Consider the following 18,773-nt stretch of genomic DNA (forward strand, 5'->3'; position numbering starts at 1 on the left):
ACAAGAAGCCGCGCAGTTCCAGGAACCCGAGGGCGGGCTCTCCGCCCGCTATAAGAGGCCTCCCCGGGCGGCCCCGGCAGCTCCGCCGCCGCCCGCCGCCGCGCACCGAGCCCCGCGCCCCGGCCGCCGCCGAGACCGGCACCCGCGCCCCAGGTACGGCGCCGCCGGGACGGGACGGGACGGGACGGGACGGGACCGGGGGAGGCGGGGGGACCGGGGGCACCGGGGGGAGCGGAGCGGAGCGCCCCGCGGCGGCGGGGGGACGGCCGGGGGTGCCCCCCGGGAGGGACGGCCGGGGATGGCGGCGCAGCCCCGCGGGGCGGAGGGGAGCGGGCGCCGTGCCCCGGGGCGGCGGGGCCGGGGGTGCCCCCGGGCAGGGTCCGCCGGTCGCTCACGGCCGTGTCCGCCGCAGGTGATGGTGTAGCAGCCGCTGCTCCCGGCAGCAGCACCCCGAGCGCGCAAAGCTGGCTCCCTGCGCCATGGTCACCCACAGCAAGTTCCCCACCGCCGGGATGAGCCGCCCCCTCGACACCAGCCTGCGCCTCAAGACGTTCAGCTCCAAGAGCGAGTACCAGCTCGTGGTGAACACCGTGCGCAAGCTGCAGGAGAGCGGCTTCTACTGGAGCACGGTGACGGGCGGCGAGGCCAACCTGCTGCTGAGCGCCGAGCCGGCCGGCACCTTCCTCATCAGGGACAGCTCGGACCAGCGGCACTTCTTCACGCTCAGCGTCAAGACGGAGTCGGGCACCAAGAACCTGCGCATCCAGTGCGAGGGCGGCAGCTTCTCCCTGCAGAGCGACCCCCGCAGCAGCCAGCCCGTGCCCCGCTTCGACTGCGTGCTCAAGCTGGTCCATCACTACATGCCGCCCGCTCCCTGCGCCGTCCCCGAGCAGCCGGGGGGGGGCCTGCACCCCAAGCGCACCTACTACATCTACTCGGGCGGCGAGAAGATCCCGCTGGTGCTCAGCCGCCCGCTCTCCTCCAGCGTCTCCACTCTGCAGCACCTCTGCCGCAAGACCGTCAACGGGCACCTGGACTCCTACGAGAAGATGACTCAGCTGCCGGCTCCCATCAAGGAGTTCCTGGACCAGTACGATGCCCCCCTCTAAGGGGCCCGCGGAGGGAGGTCACACGCTACAAGCACAAGAGCAGGGGACAGGCACAACACCCCGCAGAAGCAGGAACTTGCGGGGCACGAGAAGCCTCTCCCTCTGGGAAGGAGAGGAGGGGACCGGGGGAGAGCCGTGGCGGACCCGGGGCTGTGGCTCGTGCCCGTCATGTTGGGGGGGACACCCTGAGGAAGCGCGACACCCCCCGTCCGGGGGAAGGAGACTGCTCTGGTCGGACTGTGGATGTTACAGTGCGCCCCGGCACGGGGGGAGCCGGGTCAGCAGAGCCCCGGGGCGCGGGCAGCCCAGGGACGGCACCCACTGCGCGGCACGGGGGGGCTGCGCCCCAGCAGCCGCCTCCTGGCCACCCTGGCGGGACCGCGCCGGAGGGGTCTGGCGACAGCCCTCCCGCCAGGAGAGAATGAGAAGCACTGGAGTCCAGCTGGTGCCTGACGCTTTTCCTCGGTTTTAAGGGGAAAGTGGTTTTTGCCCGTACTTTACCTCTTGCTGCCTCCTTGTGGGTGGAAGCTCCTTTCACACCAGGCCCCAGACTTGGAGGTCGCTGCCTTTTTGCCCTCGTTGCCATTTTCCAAGGGACTAAGCCTTAATATTCTTCTTGTCCCGTGGTCTGGGTTACTGCACATTGTTTGGCGACGCTGAGTGATAGTGGTCCCGGTAACACGTCGTGAAGCCGGAGGGGAAACAGCCCATCCTGACGACTGAGTCCCGCGTGCTCGCATCTGCAAGGAGCGCCGAAGGGACAGGGAGCTGGCACCGGGCCGTTACTCCCGAGTGTTGCACCCCACCTGCCCGGCCTCTCCCCACGGACCCCAGCTCTCCATCCCGGCCGGGGCCCTGGCCGTGCTGCTCCACGGGGCACCGATGCCTGCGGGAACGCGGCAGGAGGATGCCCTGAGAGTGCTGTCCCGTGAGCGTTCCTCTGCGTCTGCCTAGAGAAGCAGTTGTGGTTTTTTTTCTGGCCTTTTTTCTTTTTTTTTTTTTTACCGAAGAGATGTTTACAGGTCTACGTGAATCACTGTCTTTTATAAAGATTCCATCTTCACCTCCAGCCTCGAGGGCTGAGCAAAACCATGCTTGAAAATTCAACCAAAACAAAACTCAGATGAAACTTTGCACATATTTATATTTATATTCAGAAAGGAAATGTTTCCATAATTTATAATAAAGAGCACTATTTTTTAATGAAACCCCCAAATCTGGTCTGTTTCCTCCCCTGCACTCCCCAAGGCCACCCCGGCCCCGCGGCGTGACGCACGTCCCTCCCGGCCGCTGCCCTCGCTGCGACGCCGGGATTGTGTTTACACCACGTAAGCACCGGCTTCCTGGAGCCACGCTGGGCGCTGGGGTGATTCCTGCCGCGGTGACTCACCGCCCGGCGTGCGTAAGCACTGCTCCATCGCTCAGGTATGTCTGAGCCCACCACGCTGCTCCGCTGGCTGGGCCGGGGCCGCGAGGCGCTGCGGGGACAGGGCCGGCTACGGACACAACTGGCGCGGCTGCGAGGGGTCCCCTGGGACGTGGGGCACGGTCCTTCACCCTGGGCACAGAGGTGCTGATAGCACGGAGGCAGACTGTGGCATGAAGTCATCCAACCTGTGGTGCGACGCTGCGCGCTGCAGCGAGCCCACCCTGCCAGCGAGCCTCCCCCAGCCCGGGGCGTGCGAAGGGCAAAGAGCTCTGAGAGCAAAGCACCGGGAGGCACGGGGCTGGAAAGCACACAGCACCAAGGGTCGTGGCGCTTCTACGAGTGAGGAGGGCTCAAGTGAGAAAGGGTTAAGCGGGGTCAGGGTCCTGCTTGTCCCGCGGTACAGGACGCTGGCTCCATCCCTGAGCCACCAGCCCGGGTGCCACAGGGAAGGGCCAGACCCCAACCCGTCAGCCCCCAGCCTGTCCCAGGGCAGGTGCCCAGGGCAAGAGGAGGAATTCCCCCGGGAACCCTGGGAGGTGCCGGCCCTTGGGTACATGAAACAGTTGAGGGAGTAAACTCCAGCTCCGGGAGGGAGCCTGGGTTCCGTGCCTGGATGCCTGGCGGGAGAGGGGCACTGCCAGGGGTGCCAGCCCACCTGCCAGGCAGCACAGAGCAGGCTGTGCCAAGGTGCCCCGCAGCCCCCTCCGTCACCAGCACGCCCCCTCAGCACCCCCAGCCCGCACCCAGCCCTGGGGCCACGTGCACGGTGCTGGGCATTGTGCCCCGCGCTCCCGCCGGGGGAACCCCCAGCCGCTGGGAGAAGGCTTCCCTTAGGAATCGCCCTGGAGCGGAGGGATGGCGAATGCGCCCGCCTAAGGCTGTGGGCACGGCACGGTCCCAGTGACTATTTTGGTGCTGTTCTGTGGGGCCACGGCTCGTGGGCTGCCAGGAAGTGCCTCGCAGCCTGCCCGGGCACCCGCCAGAGCTATGCGAGGAATGTCCATGCGCGCGGGTGGCCGCCCGCCAGGCCCTGCTGAGACACATCCCGACGTCAGGGCTCCCCCCGCCACTCCCTGCCCCAGCCCCCCGGCAGCACCGGGCTCCCAGCCCACGGCAGGACTGGGGTGGGAGCAGGGCTGCAGGGGAGAGCTGCCCCGCAGGAGAGCTGCCCCTGGGGGAGCTGCCCCACGGGAGAACATCACTCCTGCAGCCCCTCTGGGGAGGGACCAGGAGCATCGCCGCTCCCAGGAACCGCTGCGCCTCCCCCTCTGCCTTCCTCGGGGCTGGGGGTGTAACGGCAGGGCTCCGTGACAGCGGACGGTGCAGCTTTACCTGGAAGATATTTTACCCGATGTGCCAGCAGGACCGGGCGGCCCCGCTCACCGAGCCCCGGCCCCTCCAGGTGGAGGGCAGCCACCTTGCATGGTCTGGAGACGGGCACGGCAGAGGGGGGAGCCGGGGTCCCCGGGGGAGCTCAGCACCCCCAGGCTCCTGGGGAGGGGCTGGCTGCGCCCTGCCGTGGGGCAGAGCGGGGAAGCCGCCCACCAGGACCCGCCAGCCCCCGCATCCCTGTGGGAACAGCTCCGGCCCCGCGGCTTCCCAGCAGGGGCCTCGAGTCCGCTGCCTTTCGGGGCCCCTTCCCTCTTGCCTCAGGCTGCGGCGCAGTGCTGCAACCCGCTGCTGACTCGAGAGTCCGGGAAGCCCTGTGAGCGCCGCGGGGTTCTTGGAATACACCCAACCTTACAGCGGCGGTGACGCGGCGGCCAGTGGGCAAATCCCTGCCTAAGGTTTCACAAACCTCTTGCCTTCCCCAGAAAAGTCGAGCGGACTTGGCCCGGCTTACGCAAGAGGCCACGTGTCGTGGACAGGCGGCCCCCTGCCGCAGCGCCGTGCCCAGGGCCGGGCTGAGCGTGCCATCCCCGAGCTTTCCTGGACGGGGACGGTTGTCCCTGCGGTGATCAGACAGCGTGGGGCAGGAAACGGGGCAAGCGCAGGGGACTGGGAAGGGGCTGAGACAGGGTCACCCTGCCCGGGGAGCCGGGGCAGGGCAGGGAATGTCACAGCTGGCCTCCAGTCCCGGCTCCCATCCACCCGGCCAGCATCCCCGGCCAGGCGCTGGTCTCCTTGCGGCAGGGCCAGCCAGGCGCAGGCACCCCCAGCGAGGCAGCAGCCCCACGCCCCGTCCTGCCCACCCTGGATGGGCAAGCAAAGCTCCAAGGCTGCAGCCCCCAGGGCTCTCCTCCACTCCTGCACCGGCCCTGTGCGTTAACAGCCCAAACCGGGCACAGCTGGGATGGGGCGCACCGGGCACTGCAGCCACCGCCACCGAGCTGCCGTCCCACCGGGCTGCCCGTGCGGCCGACCCCAGCCTGCTCCCAGCTGCGTCCCCACGGGGGGGCTTCGGGCTCTGGCGATGCGGCTGGGCTGCAGGCTCAGCCGTGCCCTGCCCACAGCTGTCAGCCCCGTCTGGTGACCGTCAGCAGCACCCACCTCGTGCCCTGGGAACAGGGCCAGCCTGTGGACGGACGCACTCACAGCCCCACTGCTTCCCAAAAACCCGCTTGCCCTTGGGATGTGCCCAAGAGACGTGCCAGGAGGGTGCGGGGACAAAACCCTCTGCATGGGAACATCCCAGCCCCTGGCTGCAGGGCCAAGGGGCTTTGTGCCCAGTGCCTCAAGCAGCACTGCCAGGAGCAAGGTCTCGCCCCCCCCAGCCAACCCTGCACTGCCGCGGGGAAGGTGCACAGCCCCAGTCCTGGGGACCAGCCCCAGCGAGCCAGCCCCGAGCAGGGCTCTTCCTCCTGGCGTGGGCAGGGGCTGCACATGGGGCACGCAACGTCAGGAACCTGCCCTGGGGCTTGGTGCTTCTGCTCACGGGACCCAGCAGGGAGAAAAGAGGACCCTGGCACCACACACCTCTCCAGGGCTCGCATGGAGCAGGAGCAAGCGGTCGCACCGCCGCCCCCAGACCCGTGCCCTGTCCCAGGCTGGTCTCCCCGCGGGGTGCAGGCAGCCCACAGACACTTCCCACCATGCTGCCGCCTTGTTACTGGCACAAGAAGGAAGCATTCACCGGGATGGTGAACCCAAACCCTCCAGGGTCAGAGGGTGGCAGGAAACCCGCTCCGTGGTGTGTACCAGCATCTGCAGACCCAAAAACAGGAAACAACTGCAGCCTGCGATTGTCGCCGCCAGACAGCCCCCAGCAGGACAGGCAGCTGGGAGAGCTCGGCCGGGCACGCGGTTCTGCCACGGGCACCCTGGGTGCAGGGAAGCCTGACCAGGCACACCCCGAGGCCATCCCCGGGGAGCAGGGCAGGCTCACCAGGCACCGCAGACCCACACGGGGCTGAGCAGCCTGCCCCAGCCGCCGGAGCGTGGACAGCAGCCTCGTGCCCTGGCTGGAGCAGCGGCGGTGGCACAAGGGGACCTCCCCGCTCGGAGCCCCTCTGCCCCCGCCGACTGCCTCCAGGCAGGCTCGTGGGCAGCCCAGGCTGTGCTGTGAGCCCCGGCCTCTACCTGGGACACCTGGGGACGGTGTCAGCAAGCAGCAGCCCCGGCCTCCAGCGGGGCCAGAGAGGCAGGTGGGGAGCAGGCAGTGCACACCCCGACCTCGCGGCACACCCCTCGCGCACTTCCTCCTGCTCCGCTCCCCAGCTCCGCAGCGCCAGGACGTTCCCACATCCACCGCCGCGTTTCCCAGTAGGATGCAGGAAAGGGCTGTGCTGTGCAGCAGCCGGGGACTTACTGTAAATGGCACCACCTGCTCCTTACATGGCAATTCCTCCTGCGGGGCCGGGGCCGTGGGGACGGTTGGGAACAGGGACCGAGACATCTGCTCCCGGCACGCGCTGCCGGGAAGCCTGCGCTCAGCTGCGGTGGCACCGCTGCGAATCTGACCGCGGGTTGGGGCAGCGGCAGCTCCCAGGGGAGCAGCTCCACAGCTCGGCCTCTCCAGCGCCCGCCGGAGCCCCGTGTCCTGCAGAGTCCCCCCGGCTGCCCCCGGCAGGCGCAGGCAGCGCAGCCCCGAGGTGCGGCGCAGCCCCCGGCCCCGGCAGGGCTCGGCGGGCACTGCCCCATCGCTGCCCGCAGGCAGGGCTGCAGCGGCCGGGGGGCTGCTGGGCTGCCCCGTGCCCCTTCAGCACCCACCGGCCTTGGTGCCCGGCTCTGTCCGGCCAGGGCTGGCAGGCGGTGGGCATCCAGGGAGCACACGGAGGCCACGGGGCTCCGCGGTGAGCCCAGGCTGTATTTTGGGATGCAGAAGTTAACGGAGAGGCCTGTGTACGTTGCCATGGAAACCCCTCTCTGTTGCTGGATCTCCAGCGAGACCCGCAGTAAACTGGCGGAGGGAGCCAGCAGCTGAGCATTCCTCATTTCTTCCATCAGCCCCGCTCCTCGCGGAGGCTGCGCTGCGCCGGCTGCCTCCCACCCAGGCACCTCCACCGGACCCCCCCCCCCCGTGCCGCGCACCCGAGGTCTGGCGGCAGCGGAGGCCACGGCCACCCGCTCGCACGGTGCTGGTGAGCGCGGCGCTGCCCTGAGCTCTGCTCCCGGGGGCATTGCCCTGCGCGGGGGCAGCCGCGGCGGGCAGCGCTGCGCCGCGCCGTGAAGGACGCGGGCACAGCCCGGTGCCAGAGCCAGCGGCTGATGTGCGGGCGAGAGGAGGGTGCAGGTGCACGCGGCCAGCACCCGAGTGTCCGGGGCAGGCGGAGATGTCCCAGCCATGCCTTCACAAATGCTCGCTCGTGGCACAAAGCGTCCCGGCTGTCCCAGGGGAGGCTCTCCGGGAGCCCAGGCACCTGCCTGCTGGGCAGCAGCGGGCAGCGTCACCCTGCTCCGGGCTCACCTGCCCACCCGAGGGCACAGAAACGTGGTGGTGCATGGGGAGCTGGGGTGGGTGGGAAAGGAGATGGGGGGAGTCTCGCACCCGCACCCACCTCCAGCCCCAGCTGTGCCCCCGGCCCCTCAGCCTCGGCTCCCAGCCGCACAGAGGGTGCGGAGGGGTCCTGCTGCCTGCAGGCTACAGCTGGCAAATGCTCCTGGCCTCGGGGAGCTGCCACACGGAGCCGCACTCCAGGGTGGGCAGAGACACGGGGGCAAATGGCTGGGAAAGGCAAATCCTTCACCACGGCCCACCGGGACCAACCGGGTCCGGCTGCCGGGGCTGGGGGCTCCCCAGCTGCCTGGGGCAGAGCTCCCACTGCCCCCCGGGGGGGGCTGCTCGGGGTGGAGCACCCCCTGCCCCCCGTGCCTCTCCAGAGCAACAGAGGAAGTTTTCATCCCAGCAGCAGAAGCTGGAGCCCGTAGAAAGTCCTGACATTTCAGAGGAACGTTTCAAACAAAGCCACGTTGCTGTGGCAATGGAAGCCGCAGGCCGAGTCTGGGGACACGGCCAAGGATGAGGGAGCAGCAGCCCAGCGCCAGAGGTGCCGGGGCTGCCCGGGGGGTGGGCGGCTGCGAGCCGCAGCCCTGCCAGCCCCCGCCCTGCCCGTGCCGGGGGCGTCCCCCTGCCAAGTGCTGCCCTGGGACGGCCGAGCCTGGGGTGGGCTGGGGATGCCGGCACGCAAGCAGGTCCCGTCCCGTGCCAGCCCCTCCCGCACGCTCTCCTGCTCCTGGCTGGTGACCACGGCTCGGGCCTGTGCTGCTCCTGCACCTGCACGTGCAAGGAGCTGGCGAGGCGCCTGCCGGCTGCGGCGGCGGCTGGGCACAGGCACGCTGGCGGCACGTCACTCGAGGGCCCCGTGGATGCTCCAGGCAGCAGGCTGCCGGCTGCCGTGGGTGTGTTTGCCCAGCACGGAGCAGCATCCTCAGATGACCCTGGCGGAGCAGCTGTGGGCAGGTGCCAAACCCCAGCCCTGGAGCAACCCTTGGCCTCGCATCAGCCCCGGCCTCCTCCCTGTCACAGGAGCCGGCAGCTGCACACGCGGCTCGGGGCAGGGCGCCCGGACGCGGACCCTGCCTCTGCGGGGCTGGTGCTGCTGCTCCTGGTCCAGCCCTGCCCCGCTCCCACGGGTGCAGAATGCTGGGGGGCCCCGAGGTCCTCCAAGCCTGGTGGGCCACATCTGCCCGACGGCTCCCGAGTCCCATGGGCAGAGAGCAGATCCCGCCAGGATGCGGGGGAGCGGCTCCACTCACCCAGGAGAGCTGGTCACAGCCCAGGGGAACGGAGCAAAGGGGAGCTGCCGTGGGCCCCTGGCTCGGGCACAGGAGCTTCGACCCACCTCCAGCCTCCCCGGAGGTGCCACCCTCTTGCCAGTGCCACAGAAAAAGGCACGTGGGGATGGAGCAGGGGACATCCACAGCTGGGCTGGCCGGGGAGCAGCGAGAGCCACGTGCCGTCACTCAGATGTTGAGCACAAGCCCAGCGGCTGCGTCCCACGCGCTAGGTGACTGCTGTGCATTGGTGGCACCGATGTGGGGGCTGCAGGCATCACCCCAAACCCACCGCCGGCTGCAGCACAGCCCCAGGAGCCCACGCACGCCCTGGAGCTTTGGAGCACGCCCCACACACGGGCGCCTGGGGAGCGGGGATCCCTCTGCCAGCTGCCGCCTGCTGTGGCACGGGGACAACAGCCCCGGTCCCCACTCGGTGCCGGCTGGGCTGGGGGTGATGGGGCGGAGGAGCCACCGCGCTGGGCGAGGATGGGTGTGCGGCTGACAGAGGTCACAGCTGGAGCAGATGTTCCCTAGAAGGACCCGTGGGCCCCATCTCAGCATTTAACGAGTGGGAATGGGAGCACTTTACTGTAATTCCAGCAATTATATTGTTCATCCTTGGCAGCCGACACCAGTTGGTGTCCAGCGCCATGGGATCACGATAAGCCACCTGGCACGGAGACTTGGCAGCGCGCCGTGCCTCCGGGCAGCTGGCCAAGGCAGGGCAATAAAGGGCTGCGGAGCGAGGTGCGAGGTACGGTAAGGGCCCGCCCCGGGAGTTCCTGTCACCGGCCCAGCCCTGGCCCACAGGTGCCGGCAAGGAGGGGCCGTGGTGCCCGGGGCGATGGCCTGGGGCTGCCAGCAGCAGAGCTGCCACCTTGCAAGACCCTGAGCAGGAGCTGCCACCAGCAGGGCAGGATGCTCCAGGAGGGCAGGACCAGCCCTGAGCATGGAGAGGTCCCAGGGCAGCACGACACCAGCAGGGAGCAGGGGAGCCCGCACCCACGAGGCAAAGAGGGGGCTCAGGGATGGGTGGAGGCTGAGCTCAAGGGTCCGTACCCCTGCGGACCCCGGTCATCCAGCATCCCGCCCAGCCAGCCCCTCTCCAGCCCTTGCTCGCCCATGGCTGCTTCCAGGCAGGCGCTGCCCCCCAGGCTGTGCTTCCCCGCACTGCCTGCCCAGCCTGGCCGTGCTGCTGGGTGGTCCCTAATGATCCGTGGGGCCGCATGGGAGCAGGGGACAGTTGGCACCCAAGGGATGGGAGTGTGAGCCCTGCTGAGTCATCACTTTGCTGTTCTCATTTTTCCATGGTGCTGTTGTGCAGTTTGCTGGAAGCCAGCTAAGAACCATGACTAATCTGTTCTCAAAACAAGCACAAAGAGAGCAGAAAGGTTTGTGCAAACCCCGCGGGGAAGGGGGGCTGAATCACAATGCAGAGCTGGAGGAAGGCGAGCAGCTGGGAGCAGCTGGAAATGCCCAAGGCAGAGCAGTGCCCCACGGGCAGCACCTGCACGGGGCGCAGGGTGGGCACAGGGGCTGCCAGGACCCCCGAATGCGCAGTGCAGCAGGGCTGGGGTACGGTGAGCACACGGACTGGGCTGAAGCACACGGGACAGCTGGCGCAGGCCATCAGGCACTGGGAAACGCACGGGTGGTACCCGGGGTCTGCACTCCCGTCCCGTGCATCCCTGCCCCTGCGGGGACCCCACCTGCCCAGGCGGCCCCGGGAAGGAAGCGGCAGGAGTTTGCTCTGGCCGGAATCGGGCATCCATTGATTTGCTGTTATTAAAACCAGAGCTGCTGTCGGGAACTCCGCAGTCTGGCTGCCCTTGCACACGCTTCCTGGAAGGGGCTGTCCCGCGTGCCCTCACTGGTGGGGGAACGGTCCCACCGAAGCACCTGGCCACGGCCCTCGCCAGCGCCAGGCTGGGACGAGCAGCCAGGGCAGGGGACGCCACGCTGCGCATCCAGCCCCCACGGGGACGGGAACAGGGGAGGGATTTTGGTGCTCGGCACCCACGTCCCCTCTGCCCAGCGGTTCATGGCCCCGCATCGCCCTGGACCTCCCTGGCCAGGCACAGCGGCCAGGCTCCTCCGGCACCCCCGAAGGCAGGGAGGCAGCGGTGCGGGCAGGGGCTGGGGGGGCATCACCCCACATCTGGTTCTGGTGATAACGAGGGCGCAGCGGCGCTCACTGCCCCTTTCATCTGCTCGCTGAAGAGGGTTTACTGGAGACACGAAGTCATTGCTTCCAGCCTGGCGGGATGAATCACCGCATTGCAGGAATTCTGCCCAGGGGCTTTTCTGTAAGAGCGGTGGAATTTCGAAATGGCCAGAGGGAAGTCACTGCCTGTGCCCTCCCTGGGTGTGTGCGAACCAACATGCGGGAGTGTGTCCCTCCTCCTTGCACAACCTCTCATGCAGGAGGTTCCTGTTCCCAGCCACCTGCATGTACGATGGTCCCCGGCTCCTGTGCCCGCAGCTGCAGCAGCTACCACGGGGCACAGGCACAGACACCCCTGTGGGGTGCTCCCCGCCCAGGGCAAGGAGCAGGACCCTCGGAGCCGTTGGGGACCCCAGGGCTGCCAAGGGATGAGCCCGGCTTCCCGGTGTGGCACGGGCGCCCCCGCCCACCACACTGTGCCCCCCTGTGCTCCCCGCAGCTGCACCAGCCAAAGCCAAGTCCCCGTGGGGCCCCAGGCTTGCCGGCACCGCTCCTGCTCAGCACCGCGCAACCGCGGCTGCTGGCAGGTTGTCACCGCGGCGGTTGGACGCGGTTCGGAGCCCCCCAGCTGCTCTCGCACCCACGAGCAGGTGCTGAAAGGAGGGGAAGTGGCCAGTCCCAGCCACAGTGGGTGCACGGTCTCAGCAGCAGCATCTTCCCCATCTTCCCTCTGCCCTGGCTGTGCGCATCCCGCCCGGGCTCGTGCGGCAGCACGCTGGGCTGACGGGAGCCGAGGATGTGTCCAGCTGCGGACAGAGGGACAGCTGCTGGCAGACACCCCGGGCCCCCCATGCAGACCCCTGCAGGGTCACACAGCTGGGGGGACTCTGCCAGCCCAGGGGCACCACCGCCAGGGCTGGCAGGGCGGTGGGAAGGGGGCTGTGGCCGGGGCTTTCCGGGCAGCCGGCGGCGGCCCCGTGGGAGCTGCTGGGCCGAGCCCAGGCGGGCGGCAGGGCTGTGCTGGGGCTGGGGTTTCTCTCAGTTTCCACATGTTGCAGAAACTCTTTCCCAGCGAGAGCAGAGGGGTTTCTTGATAAAGGGGGAAGCACATTCAGAGCAGGAACTGAAACGTCATCTTTGAGACAGGCAGCTCTTCCTCTAAGCCAGACACTGAGTGCAGCCCTGGCTGCTCCCTGGCAGCTCTGCGGTGAAGCGTTGCTGCAGGAGTGACGGCGGCTGTCCCCAGCCCATGCCCATCGCAGTGTGGGGTCCCGCTCGCTCCAGCATCCTGCTCCAGACCCTGCCCGTGTGGGCTCGTCCCGGTCCCTTCTCCTGCCCAACATCCCTGGTGCTGGCTGCCGGGGCACCCATGACGAGCACTGCAATGCCCAACCTGCACCGAGCCCTCACAGCCCAGGGCCAGGAGGGGAGATCAGGCGGGCACCAGGCGAGCAGGGGCACGCAGGGGGCTCAGAACATCCCTCTGCTGGCAGGGACCAGGCAGCTGCCACCACCCAGTGCGGGGGCTCCGGCGCTGGCAAGGCTGGGGCTGGCTGGGGCCACGCAGCGCTGCAGGAGGCGGTGAGCTCCCGCCGGCGAGGGGGCTCCGACAAACCCGGCCGTGCAAAGCTGGCAGGAGCTGCTGTGGGAGAGCCCCAGGCTGGTGAGCGCAGCACGGGGAGACAAGCCCTGTAGGACCCCAGACAAAACAAAAGCAACCCCAGGTGAGGGGAGCAAACAGCCCTGGCCGCCCTTGGCCTGCTGGGGCCCGTGCTGGAGAGCCGAGCGCATCGCTGTGGGGAAGCAGAGATAACAGGTCCCGCTTCCTGGCGCCTCCTTTCCTGCACAAAGGGCTGCGGAGAGCAACGCGCCGGGAGAAACGTGCTGAGAGCCGCCCTCCCGAAGGCCTGGTGCAAATCCCCTGCGGCGAGCCCAGGCCCAGCCACGCCAGGGGGACGCAGCCCAGCACCGGGCCAGCCGCAGCCGCACGCCTGCCACAGGCAGCCCTGGCACAAGGAGCCCACGTGCGGGGCCCCGTGGCCACGGCGCCGTTTCCTGGCAGTGGCCACGGGCCGTGGTGGCAGCCACCAGGCACAGCTGCAGCGATGTTTCCCGTAGGGCTGGGTAATTTGCTTACCCTGCTTTGCATGCCTGACGCAGCTCAGGGGCAGGGGGACACAGGGCATGCGTCACGCACAGGAGGCGTGCGGGACAGCCGCGGCCCCGGCCCCACAGCAGGGCACGTGTGGGGCCGAGCCGTCCCCATGCTGCCCCCACACCATCCCCCTGCCCCAGCGGTGCTGAGCACGCAGCAGCCTCTCCAGGGTCTGGGGGAAGGGAGGCGGGGGGTGAGGGGGGAGGACCAGGACACAGCAGGACTTTGGCCGTGGGGAGCTGCTTTATTTTGTTTTACACTTTCCTGGAAATGAACAGCTGCAGGGGCCGCTCCAGCCGGCCTGCTGGGAAGCCGCAGCCCCCTCCCCGCCTTTCCAGGATGCTCCGCGCCCAGAGGCTGCCTACGGCTCCCCCAAGGAGCTGCTCCGCGCCCAGAGGGGCCTGCACAGCCACCCTGGTGCTGCCAAACCCAACCTGCCCCTGGATCCAGGCACAGCTCATCCAACTGCCCAAACCCACAAACGTTAACATCTCGGTGTGGCAGAGCAACCCCGGCCCCGGTGGCTGGGCTGGCTGTGCACAGCCTCCCCTCCACAGCAGGCAACGCTGGGCAGCCCGCGGGCTGCGAACCCGCGCACCGAGGCTGAGCAGATCCGTCCCAGCCAGCCCCATGCATTAGCACCAGGTTGATTTATAGAAATCCAATGGCTGGGGCTGCCAGTGCCTCCTGCCAAACCTCATTAACGGCTGGCCTGGGAGCAAGGCAAACAGCTCGTGCAGCAACAAGGAAATCCTTGTTTAAGCATTTCTGGCCATGCTTGGCCCTTCCCCTCACACCCGGGGAGGAGGGGAGGGGAGGAGGCACAGGAGATGCGAGAGATGTGAGCCTCAAGCTCCCAGCTGGCACCACCTTGGCACCTGCAAGGAAGGAGGCACAAGGGGACGCAGCGGGGGCCTGTTCAGGGTGGGAGCCCCCAGGACAGGCTGTGAGCTGGGATGCAGAGGAAAGCCATGGCACAGTGGGGGGCAGAGGGTCCCCCTGCCACACGCCGGGGTCTTCCCTTCCAGCACCACCATGGCAGCACAAATAACCACGAGGGATATGGGGACAGGAGGGGTGCCCACAGTGGGTGACCGAGGGACTGACTCAGGTGGGCAGCGCGGCTCAGCCAAGGGCTGCAGGCAGCCAAGGGGCTTCGTGCCTCACTCCTGCCCCTCTGAACCCCTGTGCCACACCGTGCTGTGCTGTGCAGCGGGGCACAACTAGGCCAAAACCAGACAGATTTGTCCAAGAGAGACCCTCTGGTCCGCCCTGTGCAGAGCAGCCTGGAAGGAGCTTCCAGGTGGGGTCTCCTGCCCCTCAGTGCCCCTGCTCCTGCCCATGCCAGGTTCCCGTGGGCACAGCGAGCTCCAGGCACAAGGGGCTGCAGGAGGCCGTGGGAGCAGGCACCGGCACCGGCACGCCTGCCCCGTGGTGGGCACAGGGCACCAGCACAGCCAGCGCACAGACCTGGCACTGGTGAGCTCCAGAGCAACCTCAGCGACCTGCATCCGCCTGCCCCACGTGTGGCGCAGGATCTATTTCATCATCTGGAGAAAAGCATTTACTGCCAATAAACGGGCTAATTAATTCTCCTCAAAGACCTCTCAATTATTCATCTCGGGCCACAGAGAAAACAATTACAGCACTTACCTCAGCCCTGCCTGGGCCAGTGCAGCAGCCAGCGTGGGGCCAGGGCTGGCGGCAGGCAGGGCACGCCAGGGGCAGCCCAGCACGGAGCCCCGATCCCGGGGGCGCTGGGAAGGGCACGCCAGCCCCCGTGCCCCTGTGCGGAGCCAGCCCCTGCAGCGGCGCCCTCCCACCCAGAGAGCCCCCGAGAGCCGCTCCCCTCCTCGCAGGAGCCGTCCTGCACCGGGACCCTCTCCCAGCCCAGACCCTCGTGCAGCCAGGTTGCTGCCCCGGGCCGGCTGGCTCCTGCGGGGGACGAGGAGGGTGCAGGCAGGACTGCGATGGCCACGGCTCCCGCCCGTCCGCACGGGTCACGCTCGCCCGCTGCTCCCAGCAGCAGAGCTGGGCCTGGCTGTGGGTGCCCGCTGCCTGCGGGGGGGGGCCGCACCCCCACCAAGCAGCACCGGCACCACGCAGCCCTGCACAGCACCTCTCCGCTGCTCAGCCGGGGACGGGCAGGACGCCGTCCCGCCGGGGGACCTGGTGCCCCGCTGTGCCGTGGGAAGGAGCCACACTCGGGAAGGAGCCCCCCGGATATCGGCATCTTTCCCAGACCGCGCTCTGGCCCCTCAGCTTTTGGGATGCTCCCGCCCCGCCGCGGGGCTGGGCCCCCTCCCCACGGTGTCACCCCCACGGTGTCACCCCCGCCCTGAAAAGGCCTCGCAGCGCTGGCAGTGACCGCCCGGCACGGCCCCGCACCGCGACGCCAACCTGCCTTCCCCCCGCACCTCCGCGGGGCCGGGGCGCAGAGGGCGGCCGGGGGGGGCCGGGGGGGGCCGGGGGGGGCCGGGGTCCTGCGCGCTCCCCGCCGCCCCCCCGGGCCCGCCGCCGCCCCCGCCGGGACCCCCCGGGGCACGGCCCCCGCCCCGCTGCTCGAGGGCGCGCGGCCCCGCGGGGCGCCTCCGGCCCCGGCCCCTCGCCCGCCGCCCCGGGGGGGATCCCGCCGGGCACGGAGCCGCCGCCGGGCGCGCTCCCACCTGCGCCCGGCCGGGAAGGGTTAAGCGCCGCGGCCCCCACCCGCAGGGCAGCCGAGGGGCGGGCCTGTCGGGAAGCCGGGATTTCTGCAGTGGGTTTACTGGAAAAGTTGTTGCCGGCGGAGGGAGGGGTCACCCGGGCGGCCGGCAGGTTGCATGGGGGCGCCCGGCCCGGCCGCCCCTCCGCCGCCGCTCCCGGGCCGGCCGCAGCCCGGCGGGCACCGGGCGGCCCCGGCGCTGGCTTGCCCGGCGCGGCCGGGGCGCGGCGGCCGCGGGGCTGCCGGCCGGAGCCTCCCCGCCCGGCCTCGGGACCCGCTCCGCCGGGGGACCCGGCCCCTGCGCCGCCGCGGTGCCTCCTCGGGGGGGGGGCGCCGGTGGCGAGGAGCCCAGCGCCGCGCCGGCCGGGCCCCCGCCGCTCCTCCGGGCCGTCCCCCCGCGCCCGCCGGGTGCGCCCCGGCGTCCAGACGGGGCCGTCGAGGGTTTGTTCGGGGCTCGGTCCCGGTTGGGCGCTGCGTGTGCGAACAGCCGCCGGAGCGCGCCCCAAAGAGCTTGGAGCGAACAGGCGAAAGGCGCGCCCCGGCACGGCGCGGGCACGGGACAGCCGCGAGGTTGGCCGCACCGGGCAGCCCTGGTGGCTCCCGCACACGGGGGCACTCACGGGGGCGCCGGGGCCGGGAGCTGGTGCAGAGGGGCCACACAGCACCCGTCCCTCGGTGCCAGCCTACACCTCCAGCACGACCTGGCATGGGCAGCAGCACAGCACAACGTGGCACGGCACGGCACAGCACAATGTGGCACGGCATGGCACAACACAATGTGGCATGGAATGGCATAACATGCCATGGCACAGCACAACACAATGTGGCACAGCACGGCACAGCACAACATGGCACAGCACAGCACAACATGGCATGGCACGGCACAACACAATGTGGCACGGCACAGCACAATGTGGCATGGAATGGCACAACATGGCACGGCACGGCACAGCACAATGTGGCACAGCACGGCACAACATGGCATGGCACAGCACAGCACAACGTGGCATGGCACGGCACAGCACAGCACAGCACAGCGTGTCGGAGGCCTGGCTGTCCCCCTGACAGGCTGAGCCAGGAGCCCAGCACATCCCAGCGCTTCCAGGCATCGCTCCATGGTTCCCGACAGTAGGAAATCAGTTGGCTCCACAGCTCCTACCACTCGGGGATGATTGATGCTCACGCTCCCTTTGCCCAGGTCTTAGCGGGGCCCTCCAAGGCTGGCCAACTCCAGCCTGCTGGATAAGTTATCGCACCCCACAGAGCACACAGCGAGGTCGTGGGTCCAAGGCAGCACAGGAGGAAAACACCCCCGGCACATGGCAAGGGCTGCAGGGCCCCCACCAGGCGCTGCAGCCAGCCCACCTCACCATGGCATGGGACACCCCGTGACACCGGCACCCCACAGGCCCCGCACCGCACACCCTGCAGCCCAGCGGGGCCGCCTCCACAGCTCCAGCAGCACCAGTCCCAAACCCAAGCAGAACCAGGCATCTCGCTGCACCCAAACCCCCCGATGGCCCCCCTGAGAGACCCTTCCCTGGCCCAGTGCCCAGGCAGGGCAGCCCCAAGCCCCATCCCGCCCCTGCCCCATGCAGAGTTCCAGCAGGAGCAGGGCAGCAATCAGGAAGCGCCCACCCCAGATGGCAGCGGGTGCACCCCAGCACCCCAGCAGCCCCCAGTCCCACCAGCTCTCTGTCTGGGAGGCAGGGAGCAGAGCTCCCGGTGCTCCCCAGGCTGCGTCTGCACAGCCTGGCCGGCGGCCCTGGGCACACGTGTGTGCGGGGGGGCTCAGCCCCAGCCCCAGCGCTGGCTGAGGAGCTTGGAGCCACACCAGCCCCCAGCCCAGGCCCCCTCTGAGGGTCCCACCGGGAGGACACCCAGCAGGGCCCCCAGCCCCAGGGTGGCGGCAGGGGGGGCAGGACACGCGCTGCCCGTGCGGGCAGGGGCGCGGTGCCGGGGCCTGGCTGCTCCCGGAGCCGCCTGTGGGGCCGGAGGCAGGGGGGAGCCCGACCCGGCTCCGGGAATCGCCCCAGCGGCTGCCAGCTCCTGTGGCAGGGGGAGGGCGTAGGGAAACCCGATCCTCCCCAGCGGGATGTGGGATCCGCTCCTCGGCCAGGGCCCAGCAGCTAATTTTAGCCCTGGGGAGGCACCTTCACGGCATGCGCTCAGCCCGCGGGTGGCTGCACGCCCGGTGGGGCCAGGAGCCGCTGGGCCGGTGCTGGCAGGTGGTGGCCACAAGCCCATGGCCAGCCTGGCCCCGGCTGAGCCCCCCCAGGCACTGGCCAAGCCCCCCGGCTGCCAGCCAGGCGCCAGCACTGCCCTGCGGCTGCCCACGCGCCTGTGGCCTTGGCTCCTCCAGCCCCGCACGCGGCCACAACCCTTCCCCTGGGTGCCCGGTGCTGGCTCCCGCTGAGCCCCCCCACGGCCCTGCTGGGCCCCGAGTGGCCAGGGGCAGATGGTGGCGGCTGCAGGGACCTGCTGAGGCCGCTCCTGGTGCTGAGCATCGCAGGCAGAGCCCCGGGGGCTTGCAGTGAGGGGGCTGCAGGACTCGGGAGTCTGCAGAGGATCCTCACCACGCAGCAGGGTGCTGCAAAGGGTTTGGCCACCTCCAGCGAAGGCGTCCCCAGCCTGGCGCCAGACTCCAGGCCCATGCCAGGGCTGCCACAGGGCTGCTGGTGGGAGGCTGCACGCTGCAAAGCCCCGCACCACCCCGCCAGTCCCTGAGCTCAGCACTTGCAGACACTGCGCCCAGCCCCACGCTGTGCACGGTGCTGCAGTTGGCCTGACCACCCTATGGGGCACCCCGGGACCCGCCGGCCGCGCTGTGCCTCAGCCGACAGCGCCAGGAGCAGCAGGAGCGGGTGGGAAAGCGGCTGGGGAGGCCGCAGCCAAGGCGCGATGCAGCCGCCCGGAGGTGCTGGGTGCCCAGCCCGCAGGCACGCTTCCCCCAGCCCTTCGCCCGCGGCCTGGCCACGGGGCTGCCGCACGCTTACTGGAAGGGGAAGCTGCTGGGAAGGCAGCGCGTGCGGCGGGGAAGCCTCGGGGAGGAGAGGCGA

At 69.6% G+C, this 18,773-nt stretch overlaps 1 protein-coding gene across 1 annotated transcript; it reads left to right on the top strand.

Annotated features, from left to right (window-relative positions):
- The first annotated feature begins 11 nt into the window (after nucleotides 1–11).
- SOCS3 (suppressor of cytokine signaling 3) lies at nucleotides 12–2,317 on the top strand. The gene is made up of 2 exons (XM_066980224.1): nucleotides 12–153; nucleotides 413–2,317. Exon 2 carries the CDS (start codon nucleotides 480–482, stop codon nucleotides 1,107–1,109), a length of 630 nt encoding a protein of 209 aa, XP_066836325.1. The 5' UTR covers nucleotides 12–153; nucleotides 413–479; the 3' UTR covers nucleotides 1,110–2,317.
- Nucleotides 2,318–18,773: the final 16,456 nt, after the last annotated feature.

The sequence above is a fragment of the Anser cygnoides genome, chromosome 19, assembly GCF_040182565.1.
Source record: "Anser cygnoides isolate HZ-2024a breed goose chromosome 19, Taihu_goose_T2T_genome, whole genome shotgun sequence".
NCBI classification, from domain to species: Eukaryota; Metazoa; Chordata; class Aves; order Anseriformes; family Anatidae; genus Anser; species Anser cygnoides.